At 38.1% G+C, this 13847-nt stretch overlaps 1 protein-coding gene across 12 annotated transcripts in view; it reads right to left on the bottom strand.

Moving 5' to 3' along the window:
* Positions 1–13847, bottom strand: part of afdna (afadin, adherens junction formation factor a) — a 242910-nt gene that overhangs the window by 92277 nt on the left and 136786 nt on the right. For 8 of the 12 annotated variants that reach the window (XM_056481075.1, XM_056481080.1, XM_056481074.1 and 5 more), the window contains exons 11-15: positions 10526–10595; positions 10345–10448; positions 7594–7649; positions 5315–5520; positions 2339–2359 (exon numbers count right to left, since the gene is read on the bottom strand). In XM_056481075.1, the coding sequence (XP_056337050.1) occupies positions 2339–2359; positions 5315–5520; positions 7594–7649; positions 10345–10448; positions 10526–10595 (457 nt within the window). The remainder of the gene's footprint in view (positions 1–2338; positions 2360–5314; positions 5521–7593; positions 7650–10344; positions 10449–10525; positions 10596–13847) is intronic. The other 4 variants (XM_056481084.1, XM_056481082.1, XM_056481083.1 and 1 more) reach the window with 1 other exon arrangement.

Genomic DNA, 13847 nt, shown 5'->3' on the forward strand with positions numbered 1-13847 from the left:
TAACTTGCACCACTCAATTTATAATGTTAATAACACTTTGACCACTTTAACAGTATGTTTAAGAGTAAAAATTTGGACCAAATATGAATATGATTTTAAATGTTTTTTCATAGCTTATTTGACAATATGAGATGATAGGAAACGTACAACCACCCACACACCAAAAGTGGTTGAAAGTGGACATCCAAGCATCAGTTGTCAATGCAAATGTGTGTCATTTGTCTACTTGTGGTCCGATCAACTAAAGTGCTTCTTAATCCCAGGTGTAAAGAGGGCCACAGAGGGGGGATACACACAGCCCGGACCCAACCGGACCCCTGTGTATACCTGCACACGTCTATCCCACATGACGACGACAGCGACGTCAGCAAACCCCCACCCTTAACCCCCTCCCCACCCTGTCCCGACCCTCCCGAATACATCACACACTGGCCACAGAACGCATCCGTAAGAACAATGACGTTAACCACAGACATGAAGTCAAATGAAAGGAAAAAAGTAGTGATGCACCGATCTTCATTTTTCACGGCCAACTAAGATTGCTGATTTTTCCAATTTCTTTTTTATAACTAATTTTCTGTTAGGCTTTATAAGTTATAAATATAAAATGCATTGTGAAAATCACTGGTGTAACGGATCACAAATCTCACGGTTCAGATCACATTATGGTTTTTTAGTCATGGATCGGACCATTTTTCAGATCAGCTATAAAGGGGAGGAGACAAATGTAATTTGCTTTCCATTTTTTACAAAAACAGCACTGCAAGACACTTTTGGTTTTAACTAACAGAACTTAAAACCTGTAATTTTATTAAAAATAAAATGAAGAAATCATCAGCTGAATAAAAATAAACTAAACTATTCAGTACTGTGAAAAAGTCACTGTTTCTACTACTGTTGCTGATAACGCTAAATACATATGTACAATCCATATTTATCTGTAGTCTCATTTTCATTAAATGATTCAGTTATTCACTCTTAAAACTTCATGTTTTATTGCTAGATGTGTCATTTTTGAAGAATTATTCAGTGGCATATTTTTGATGGCTGCTTGTCGCCACCTATTGGTTAAATAATGTAATTGCTGCCTACAACTTTCATATTTGAGCATCAAGTTAAACGCATACAGTATGATAGTGATTTTAATCTTTACCATAAACATCAGTGATTTTATCTAAGCTATAAACTGTTATCCCAGTACTGCTGTGTTAACTGACTGTTTGTAACCTCATAACTAGCTCAAAAGACTCTCTTTCTTGATTTTTGGATTTTTCAAACACAGATTTGAACGCAGCGATTCGTAGGATTAATAAACACATGCATAACCTACCACATCTTCCTCTGTCTTAGTTATATTTTACTGGAAAGCATAAATGTTTTCATTCATGTGATTTGAATGATGCGAGAGGCAATCTCTCTGTGATAGTTACAAATTTAGGATTAATCTACAGGTAAAAAAAATAATTGTATTAGCCTTATCCGCGGGCCAAACCTTGGGTTGTGATCCATACAAATCACGGATCAACCGTGATCCATTACACCCCTAGTAAAAATAATGCATTGACTTTGGCAAGCTAACCTAACCCTAATTATACAATAAAAAAACAAAAACAAATTCTCTTCCTGCCTGGAGGTGGCACTTACAATATGGAACAAGTGTTTCACTGGTTAAGCGCTTTAAATAAAGCAGCTGTGCCATACTATTATACGCATTATATGGAGACGATCTAAAAAAAAACAACAACATTTTCTCAAGATAACAGGGTTCCCTTTTAGATACTTTCTTAAAATTCCACCTGAATTCCTCCTTTATTTTATGTTCAGGATTTTTTTTGATGATTTCCAGCAACAGGAACATTGAGCTTCTTCTGGTGAGTTATTCAAATATTGCAATGATTTCGGATCATCTGGATTCTAACTCATCCATATAAAAAAAAACTTGCCAATTGCACATTAGAAACAAGAAAATCGTCAGATTTTTGGCCGTTCGATCAGTGCATCTCTATTATAAGTTTCCAAACAAAGCGAAATGGGGGTAGTCTCTCATCCACACTGAAGTGCAGTTAAGCAGAGGTCATAAAAAAATGGAAGATGCCGCAATTAAAAAGTTGTCAATTTTAGTATCGCATGGTCCAGGTTGAGTCGTAATGAGGGGGTGTTATGAAACGATTGCGTCCAGCTGTAGGAGGAGGGATTACTTTAGTTGGCTTGGGTTGTTTGCTTTCTGTTATGGGGGGATAAAAGAGGCATGGAAGACGGAGCAAAGCTGACAGAGAGAGAGAGAGATAGAGAGAGAGAGAAAGAATTGAGTCGCCTCCCTAGCAGCACAAACTCCTACCTGATCACCTTCAGCAATCTCCTGTAGAGATAGTAGGTGTGGGAGAGGAGGAGGAGGAGGAGGGGGACAGACATCCGACAGGACAGAGAGAGAGACTGTCAACAACAGCCATGGCATGGACAGAATTCACACAGGTATGTAAACACAGACATTCACACTCACACACAACATCTTGCACATCTCGCACTACACATCTCCAGTTCTTTCCTCTCTGTGTTGGCTGCCTGTCAGGTTCTGGATTAATTTGAAGTTTAAGTTTAGTTTTCGTTTATAAATCGTTTATATATCATTTAATTTATCCTTAAATGGTCTGGCACCTCCTTATTTATCAGATCTCCTACACGTATAACGTCCTGGTAGGTCGTTAAGGTCATCAGATCAGTCTGTATTAAGGATCCGGTGTAAGCGAAGAGGGGATCAGGCTTTTGCTGTTTATTTGTTTTTAAAAACCTTCAGGGGGGTCACATGATGCTTTCAACCTAGGTGCACATTTTCGCTATTTTACTATTTTAATGTTTTTATAAGCGGGATATGTCCCTGACATGCTTAGGAGTCGAATACTGAAGAATAATTCAGTATTCGACTCCCAAACATGTCAATAACAGGTCCCGCTTCCTCTCAACAAGAAACCAATGTTAGACCGGCCACATGACAACAAAAGGCCAAGCGACCATTAATCAAGGATTGTGCCGATGGTGTGATGTTTCCCATGTTCTTTATTTTCTTCCTTACCTCCATCAATCTATTGATTTATTTACTTATTTTCTTAATTTTAAGGATTACTATAATTTCTTTATTATTATTTTGCTCTTAAAAATCTTGTTTTTATTTATTTGGTAAATATTTAGTTAACTTATTTGCTACTATTGTTTTTGATTTGATTTTGAAGTACATTTGGACCATAACCCATTGCACATTTTCGTTAAGCTGTTTGTTTCTATGTTTCAGTTGTCATTCATGTTCTTTTTTATTAGTACTGACTGTGTTCTTTGGGCAATGCTGTGTTGTAAAAGTGTGCTACAGTATGTAGATAAACTACTACTTCTACGCTGGCGTAAAGGACATCCTGAGGCTTTACTCTACTGAGTGGTAGTTTAGTTCAGTACAGTATGATTGGGTATGGGTCACCCTGATCAGGCTTGTGTTTCCACTACCAAAAGTACACCTACTTGGTAGGCATAGTGGCATTGCTTGAAGAATCACGTCATACAGGGGATGACTGAGAATGACATCTTTTGAGGTTGTTTTTCATCTTCTAAGGTTAAAAGTGTGAAACTTAATATAGTAAATGATTGACTTTTTCTGAATTTTCTGGAAATCTTCAATATTAAGTCAGTAATCCTGATTTTTAGAGAGACAGACAATACAGTCATAAACTCTTATTTTAGATGCTGAAATTTGTCCACTGTTGTTTTTCTCTGAGATGTAACGTTGAACTGGGTGGGCCACCGAAAGAAACCTGCATTCGCTGTGCAAATAAGAACATAAATAAACCGAGAACATGTGGAGCTCATTTCTGAAGTGTAAAGAGGCGTTCACAGTCATTTGTGGTGAGCGAATGATGAAAGTGAACGTTGGCGATTTAATGAGGGCGTTTAGTCACTTGATGCAGCTGAGAACAGTATCATTTCATGCAAATGAGCAAAAACTTAACCACCTTGTAGAATTATTCTCTGCCCATATAAAGTGATACACTGGGGGAAAAAGTATTTGAAAAGTCATAAAGGTTTGCTTATGATATGACATATTACCCAATGCTGATATTTATCCTACTATTTAAAACTTTGGGGTTGGTGCTCTAGGCTAGTTTTGAACAGCTGATGGCGTTCTAGGCTAGTTTTGAACAGTAGATGGCGCTCTAGGCTAGTTTTGAACAGCTGATGGCGTTCTAGGCTAGTTTTGAACAGTAGATGGCGCTCTAGGCTAGTTTTGAACAGCAGATGATGCCCTAGACTAGTTTTGAACAGCTGATGGCGCTCTAGTCTAGTTTTGAACAGCAGATGGCGCTCTAGTCTACTTTTGAACAGCAGATGGCGCTCTAGGCTAGTTTTGAACAGCTGATGGCGCTCTAGGATAGTTTTGAACAGCTGATGGCGCTCTGGGCTAGTTTTGAACAGCTGATGGCGCTCTGGGCTAGTTTTGAACAGCTGATGGCGCTCTGGGCTAGTTTTGAACAGCTGATGGCGCTCTAGGCTAGTTTTGAACAGCTGATGGCGCTCTAGGCTAGTTTTGAACAGCTGATGGCGCTCTAGGCTAGTTTTGAACAGCTGATGGCGCTCTAGGCTAGTTTTGAACAGCTGATGGCGTTCTAGGCTAGTTTTGAACAGCAGATGGCGTTCTAGGCTAGTTTTGAACAGTAGATGGCGCTCTAGGCTAGTTTTGAACAGCAGATGGCGCTCTAGGCTAGTTTTGAACAGCAGATGGCGCTCTAGGCTAGTTTTGAAGAGCTGATGGCGCTCTAGGCTAGTTTTGAAGAGCTGATGGCGCTCTAGGCTAGTTTTGAACAGCTGATGGCGCTCTAGGCTAGTTTTAAACATCAGACGAAAACGAAAATTGTCAAATTAGACTGACGTTTTCATTTTTTCCTGCCAATACATTTCAGTGTGTAAGCCTAGGGACTGTCAGAAGCTTTCGAACCGAACACTGCGGAGTAAATATGGTGCATGAATCAAGAACAACAAGAGACACAAAGACACAAACACACACAGACATCCACAGTACAAACACACACAGGGGAAACACTGAGTGCAGTAGTTTAAGCACTGTATGCTGAGGCAATGACCTGAATTGATGAGAGCAGAGTGACACAAGCTTTAACTCTACCACTACAAAAGCATGTATAATGCAACTGCACAAACATATCTCTACTTTTACAGCTACAGCATCATGAAGGATAAATAATAAAGGTAAAAACAACTCCCATTGTAAAAACATGAGATATTAGAAGATAATAAAAAAAAAAATGCAGACGCCCACCTGGATGACTCCTTCCATCATGCTCACCATCTTGTTAACAATGGCTATGACTTTGTGTGTGCGTTCGGAGGGACTGATGTCGGGTCGGTATTGGCTGGACATGACGTAACGGCAGGTCATGTACAGCACATACGTGGGAGAAAGCTTGAAGTGCACTGTCGAGCTGTTGGTGTAGTTGATGATGGCGGACAGGAAGGCATCCTCGGCTATGGGGGAAATCATAGGATAGATGAAGGGTAGAAAGATTAAATTGTGATAATTAATAGAATGATAAAAAATGATAATTAAAGTTTTCATTCATAAAGCTCTAACGAAAAATCGGTCAAGAAATCATTTCTGTGCATTTTTAAAATGCATCGCTTTTCTCTGCTGAATCGTTTCTGAGCTTAGTTTTAAACAGCAGATGGTGGTCAAAGATAGTTTTGTACAGCAGGTGGTGCTCTAGGCTACTTTTGACCAGCTGACTGCACTCTAGGCTACTTTTGAACAGCAGAGGGCAGTCTAGGCTAGTTTTGAATGGCTGACGGCACTCTAGGCCACTTTTAAACAAGACGGTGCTCTAGGCTAGTTTTGAACAGGTGATGGAGCTCTAGGCTAGTTTTGAACAGCTGACGGTACTCTAGGCTACTTTTGAACAGCTGATGGTACTCTAGGCTACTTTTGAACAGCAGAGGGTGTTTCTAGGCTAGTTTTTAACACCAGATGCTGGTCAAAGATAGTTTTATACAGCAGGTGGCACTCTAGGCTAGTTTTGAACAGCTGATGGCACTCTAGGCTACTTTTGAACAGCAGGTGGTGCCCTAGGCGAGTTTTGAAAAGCTGATGGCGCTCTAAGCTACATTTAAACAGCAGAGGGTGCTCTATGCTAGTTTTTAACACCAGATGGTGGTCAAAGATAGTTTTATACAGCAGGTGGTGCTCTAGGCTAGTTTTGAACAGCTGATGGCACTCATGGCACTCTAGGCTACTTTTGAACAGCAGAGAGTGCTCTAGGCTAGTTTTGAACAGGAGATGGCACTCTATGGGCTAGTTGTTAACTGACGATAGCTAATGCACTATTGGCTAGTTTACAACAACAGGTGGCACTCTAGGCTACATTTGAATGGCAGGTACCACGCTAGGTAGGTTAGGGTTCACAAGCTAAAGTGCTCATGAGTTCGCGTCATGTAAATAAGCTTTTATGTCATAAAATTCAGGTAAACACAGTTCACCCGAAACAACAATTCATTCAAACCTTTCATAACTTTATTAACGATTATTTTAGGCTCAAGTGGTTTTTGTAAGAAAATGGAAGCAAGCAGAGTACGACTGTTTGGAAAGTACACAGCTCCATCTGCAGTTCAAAACTAAGTTCAGAATCCATTCAGAGAGAATAGTGATGCGTTTCAAAATCAAATATTATAATTAACTTGTAAACAGTACAAATAATACATGACACAATGCATAACATAACATCATATTACATAACACAACATAAGCAATAATAACATGCAACAAATAATACAACAGTATAAAAAACTATTTTAAGGCACATCAGACATTAAATAGCATAGATAATGCTTTCGGAAAGTGCTCAAATAAATAGATAATTAATATAATATATTGTAACTCTGTTTTTAACTGTATTATAATTATCTTTTAATTATTCTTTAGATCTTACAATGCATTGTAAGAGGTGGTTCAAGGCATAGTAATTGTATTAGAAGTGCATTACATACAAAGCTTCAAGTAAAGTGTTAAAATTATCTCTGTGATCTCACTTTCAAATAATTAAATATGTAAATTTGAGTAAATGACATGACTTGCTTATCTGCTGTAGTTATGATAAATCCATGCAAAGGCACAAAATAAAATTGTCATATGCCAAAAAAAACTCACTTTTAAACAGACTAAAAGATTTTCAACAAACAATCAAACAAAAAAAATGGCTAAATCAATGTTCAACTAGCTGAACACTAAGAAAACAGTTTTCTAACAGTCATCAATAGTTTCCAAGCATTGATTTTCGAGGCGGCTAACCATTAGTGATTCCTATAATTAGCTGTCTGTTTAGCTTCAAAATCAGTAGTACAAACGAAAAAACAAAACAATCCCATTAGCCGGGTCATTCAGAAACACCAAGTTGCCTCATTGCAACACCCAGGACAACACAACCCAAACAAACATGACATTACAGCCTACAAACCACACGACCCAGTTAGAGACAAAACACACAAAGAGAAAGGAAACCAGCACAAATCAATGGGTCTTGCATGTCAGACAGATTGCGCTTTACTCACAGTTTTCCCTGAACTCGATGCTGGCGGGCAGAGTGAGCTCCGGGCCGTCCTGAGACCTGCGGGGAAAGAATTGGTGCTCGATAAACCAGTTGAGATAGGACAGATTAACGCCGCTGTCTACAGAAGCCCACCGCTCCAGAGACCCTGCACCCATCCTGCCATACAACATCCCGCCGCAGATGCCAGACTCTGCTGTGTGTGTGTGTTTGTTCATTGCCAATGGATTATTGATGACAGGACTGAAGCCAGGTGAGCGGCGGGTTCAGATGTCTCAGGTTCCGACTGAAGGAAGGAGTTGTGTTACATGTAGATGCCTGCACCCGCCGCCGATTCCATAGAGACCCTCAGTGACTGACAGATCACGCCCACATGAAAAAAACCTGCTCTTACTAAACAAAGGATTATAACATGGTGCGTTTTTTGGTTATATGTGTCCCTGGTCATATGTTAGATATTATTCTTATTATCTTAGATATATTCTACAATTCCTACTTTAAGTATATGAAAACACAACTTTAGATCAGCAGTGATGGAATAATGGTGCCATAAATTAGCAGTATTACTAACGGTGATACTTCTTTCAGTAATGAGCATTCAAATGAGTTACTGTTTCTCCCGTTACAACACCGTTGCTGTTACTGACAATGTAATGCATGTCAGCAAAATGCATGTTACTATAATTGAGAACACTGAAGCGGTTTTCATGCAAGCAGTGTCTCTCTCAGCCATAGGACCTCTGTTTCTCTAGGGTGTGTGTGTGTGTCTGTGTTCGGGGCTGGGGCGGGACACATAACCAACCAGTGATGATGATTGGTGCGTTTGTGAACGTGGTGTAACTGAGAATGTGATGATTGGCTTAGATAGAGTACATTTCCATCGTTTGCCAATCCAAGGTAGAGTAGTGCGGATGCTAATACACAAGCACACACACAGTCAGTCGCACACACCAACGACCAGGAGTCAGAACGATGGCAAATCCAACAAGTTCAAAAGTAGCTTTTGCAAACTGGAAATATAAGCACTACTCTTCCTTAAACCATTAATTGAGCTTTATTGTGCAACTATAGTAATGATAATATTCATAATGATACGATGAGTTTGACGGTTGTCTCTCACATTGTCCCACGACGACATTAAAATGGTGTAGATTAGTGTACAGTGTTTTATATTTATTTTATAGTCATTTGACTAATTAGATTTTTTTAAAGTAATGCAATAGTTACTTTCCCTGGTAATTAGTTACTTTTATAATCATATAACTCCATTACTATTTGAGAGAAGTAACTAGTAACTAGAACTAATTACTCATCTAAAGTAACGTGCCCAACACTGTAGATTAGTAATGGATCTTTTGAAGCACTTAATTTAGACGACGTTAAAGGTAATATTTTTTTAGCATTTAGATTTATATATTTAGACAAACTTGGTCATATAATAACAAACCATACAGCAATGAAAGTGAATGTATTTATTCAGCTTTCATACACTAAATCTGCATTTTTTTTCCTGCATGTTATCGTGATTTCAGAATTATGTCAAATTATCCAAATTACTTACCCGTGTTTGTGGTATTCAAATATAGCAATTAATAAAATTAATAATTGTAAGATTTTTAATTCTTAGAGGTTGGAGGAGTGAGGTTTACCCATAAAGCACTTCACAAGCTGGCGTCTGTTACATATATTATTATTATTATTATTTAGCATAATTATAATAATCTCAATTAATCCTCTTTTTTATTTGTATTTTATATTTTTCCCTAGCATATAAAATCTCCTTAATCGTAAATTATTTTGTTAGATAATCTCCAGATTTGGCTTCAGTGCTGACTAATCGAATGTACATGCACTGATCTATTGTAAAGCATCCTGTAGAAAACATGAATTTAAAAGGGAGATTTGTGAGGGGTGTACTCTGAAATGTGCATAAAAACAAAAGAACGTCAGAGCCAATAGCCTAGTGGTACCGACATATAGCTAAGAGGTGTTCATGGCGACCCGGGTTCGATTCCGGGCCCGAGGTCTTTTTCTGATCCTTCCTCTCTCTCTGCTCCCAATGCTTTCCTGTCTAAAATCTCCACTGTCCTACATCAGAATAAAGGTGAAAACCCCCCAAAAATGATTGTTTAAAAAACTGATGCGCTAACTGAGTAGGAGAAACTTTTTATTCGATAAGAAAAGATGCGCATAAACTATGATGAAAACACTTTTACCGAACAAACTCCAGTATGTGCATTAAATAAGTCATGTGATTTTGTTATAAGAGATCATGTGATGTTAAAAAAGTGTGTGAATGGATAAAGCAGCAGGCTGAGCAAATTGTAAAACATCTGAAATGTTGTTTTGGTCATTCTAAAATGCCATAACCGTTTTAGTATTAGTGTTATTATATTATTAATGAGCTCAAGAATCAAGAGCGTCTGTGCGCCGCGTCTCACGCCTTCAAACACCAACGCACGTTCATTGCAAGTCGGCATTGTCTTCTGAAGCGCAAGTCATTTATTAAATAAAGAAAAGAGTCACGCAGCTTCTCCTACCGCAGCAAATTCAGTTTTACTGTAGATATTTCTTGCCAGTTAATCAGGAAGTGACGATTTTGTTCTCTTTGACTCGTTGGATGGAAACGCTGCTTTATTCACACGTCTCGTATGCAATATTCCAGTTGTGTGCATAAATTAAATTCACATTTTTGGATGAAAACGTAGCTAGTGACAATTACTGTAAGCACACACAAAGTTGATTAAGTCTTTACCTTCCATCATGCTTGCTAAAGTCCTGCTGCTCTCCACGAATCATGGGCTTCACCAGGCCTCTTTCACTGTTTCCAGAACGCTCCATCTCCAGCTTCCCTGAGCTCTGAAACCAGCAAACACCCCATCAGAGACTCATCACAGCACACACAGACATGTAAAACAATCAAGCCAATCTGTAACCTTGCTTGTAGGGAGAGCGGAGCCACTGTGAATGTCCCCGTGGAGGTCAAAGGTCGTCTCTGGGACACTCCTAAAACAGACAGAAAAAAATGGCAATCATTTCAGCAATCATTTCAGCAGATAACGTGAAAGTAAACAATTTCTGTAGTCAAACAAACAGACGCATGCTGTACTGTATGACCACCTGCGCACGCTTGAAAACACACAAACCGGAGCTGAATGGAAAGTCAAACAACACACAGTTTCACAAACAGCCGGATACACATGTGTTGAGCTCTGAAGACCATCAATCACACGCCAACATTCATACCGGAGAAATGAATGAGCAGGCGTAAATACACACCCGCGCAAGTGTTTGAACGAAATGATACAAACAAAACAGACTTTAATGACAAAATTAGAAGGCAAAATACTACTGTTTGTGCTACTGTGTTTAACAGCTGGCGAACAGCTGTCCCCGGTTCTCTGTGTTCATAACTACTGTATATACAAATATCAGCTATAGACGAATTACCATGTTTGTAAACATTCAGGATGCGCGCAGCGAGGTTGCAGAAAAAAAACCAGAAGTGCTAGCATTTACAGCGACACCCAATGCGGTACAGAGTTTGTTGTTGTATTTAGAGGTAAGTTATACTGATTACATATTATATCCTCCTGAGACCAGAAGATTTTTTTTCTGTGACTTCCTACATCCTTTGGGTTAAAAATTTTTTTTTTTGAGTTTTTACATTTTTAATTTTACAGCATGTCCACTGTAGTGGACCACAGGACCATTTTAGTTCAAAAACGACCGCCACTCAGACGACAAAACTGTACAGGATATGGCTGTAAAGGGATGATAATCCAATATTAATGTAACAAAAACAAAAGCCATTTTTTCCTTTTGTATTGAAATTCCTGAAACGGTTTAGTCTGAAAGAAAGCCGAACTCAAAAAAAAGAAGAAAAAAAAAAGAAGTGATGTTAATCCAAAACAAATTTAACATGAAAGTGATTTAAAACTGATTATCATTCTCTAATTGTCTGTAATTCTCTAATTGTCAGACTCTAAATCAAAGTCTCCCTCAATTATTTTATAAAGAATCCTATCTGCTTCAGTTCTGCCCTCTACAACATACAGTCATTGGTTACTTTAAGATGGTCCTGGTGTCCACTATAGTGGACATTTAAAAAAGGATGATATATAACACAAACAAGTTAACAGCTTTGAAAACTAAATTTTTTGTTCCTGACACTTTAATAAACAAACATAAATGTAATAATAATAGTAAAAAAACATTTAAAAAGCAAAATTTTACATCATTCTCTCCTTCCCATAAAATGTGCTTTTTTGTATGTCAGCCATTTTGGATGCAGTGTAAGAAGTGGTTCCTAGCATGCCAGCCAATCAAATCAAATCACTAGAAAGCCCAGGATGTCCAGCCAGAATATTCTTAACCACAACCCTCTTACTGTTACATTTCTATAAGGGAATGAGGCACAAAAACAAAGCTGTGCCCCCTATTGAATTAAAAGTCTCAGCAACTTCTGGTTCACGCAGACTTTAATAAGCAATAGAAGTAAATGAGACCGGAAATCTCAAGCCAATAATATTCTATTGGCTGCGCTTATTCCTATGTAAAAGAATAAGGTCAATAAACCAGGCTAAAAAGCACCTGATTCCCTGAAAAATGACAGAGCTTGGAGTTGCAAAAAGTCATGGGAACACAAGAATGTGTGTGTGAGAGTGTGTGTGTGTATTTACTGTATATACAGTACACACACACACTTGCATACACACAAACATATTGATATTAAAAATGGTTGGAAAGACTGTTGTATTGTTACTATTATCACATATGAATGTATTGAGCTATATATTTGTGAAGAGATATAAAGCATGTAAAATATATAACGACTGCACACTGAATGTATGCTAAAATAATATAGACAGTTAATACATATTTCCACATATACAGTTTAAACATGTTGTACTCCCTTCATTTAAAGTGTGTGCTGCACACTATTGAGAAAAATGACCTTTATTAAATTAAATTGTAAACTGAATCAACATGACTTTTTCCCCTAATCACACACAGCCCTGGAGATGCATGTTCAAAATTCTCAGTATCAGCAATGACGTGTTCTGCTAGAGATGGTTTTTATATTAAATAACCATGTCGTAATGCCCATTTTGGATAATCCAGTGAACTAAATGCAAATTTATGTTAAATCTTGATGGACAGAAATCAAAAAATGAGATTATTCTGATAATAAATTAAGCCTGGCATTGGTGCAAAAATAGATCAACGTAAAGTAACTCTAAAAAGCACAAGGAAAAGTACAAATGTTCAAACTGCCACTGGCTTGCTTGGTTTGGGTCTTGTGAGTTGCGCATCAGTGCATTTGCTCTTCAGTGTTTGGATTTTCAGCAGTGAAGGTGAAACCACACTGAACTGAACTTCAACTCAGAAAACTGAACTGACAGATTCAATTTACTATAATCTTAAGCTGCTTTGACACTATCTACATTGTAAAAGCGCTAGAGAAATGAACATGAATTGAATTAAAACATACATATATATATTTAAAAACAATCACATTTCACCTGACATCATAATTCTGAGACATGATGCTTCATATTTTCACTCTACTCCATGTTTCTTACTTTTAAGCATGCATGAAAATGACATATCTAATGCAGAACCAACAACCAGAACTGAACTTCACCTTATAAAGAGTCATGTGTTATCAACAACAGTACAAGAGAAACACAAGATCTCTTTTTTTTAACTCCTCTTGCACTGATTGGCATTTGCTTGAGTTTCTTCAATAAATCATGATGAAAACACATTATTAGTCATTATTTTATTCTAAGGACACGTTCTAATGTACAGGGAAAAAGATGTACTATACATTCATGAATTTGAAAGCCCATATTGTCCTTGACCAAACTGTGTATACTAAACACTTTGCATGTAATGTACCTGTAGTGTGAGAAGACATCCAGCCTATATTTTCATAAATATCTGACCAACCAGATATTACAAGCACTGAGCTCTTGTCTGATCCTTCCCATCAACAAGCATTCCCTGTCCTGGAATGAGCACCGCTGTAATCCAGTGGAACATCAGGCCATCAGATTACAGATTTCTGCTTACCGCCACAAACACGTCCACCGATAGATGACATGTTTTCACATCAAATTAACGCAGGAAATGAACCTAATTCGACCTCGGCATTACGAACGACTGGCCTGAAATGAACGCAGATTTAATTACAGCTTGTCGAACGCAACAGGATGCGCATGGTATACAAGCTCACACAAACCACCATCGAAA

The sequence above is a fragment of the Danio aesculapii genome, chromosome 20 (assembly GCF_903798145.1).
Source record: "Danio aesculapii chromosome 20, fDanAes4.1, whole genome shotgun sequence".
NCBI lineage: Eukaryota > Metazoa > Chordata > Actinopteri > Cypriniformes > Danionidae > Danio > Danio aesculapii.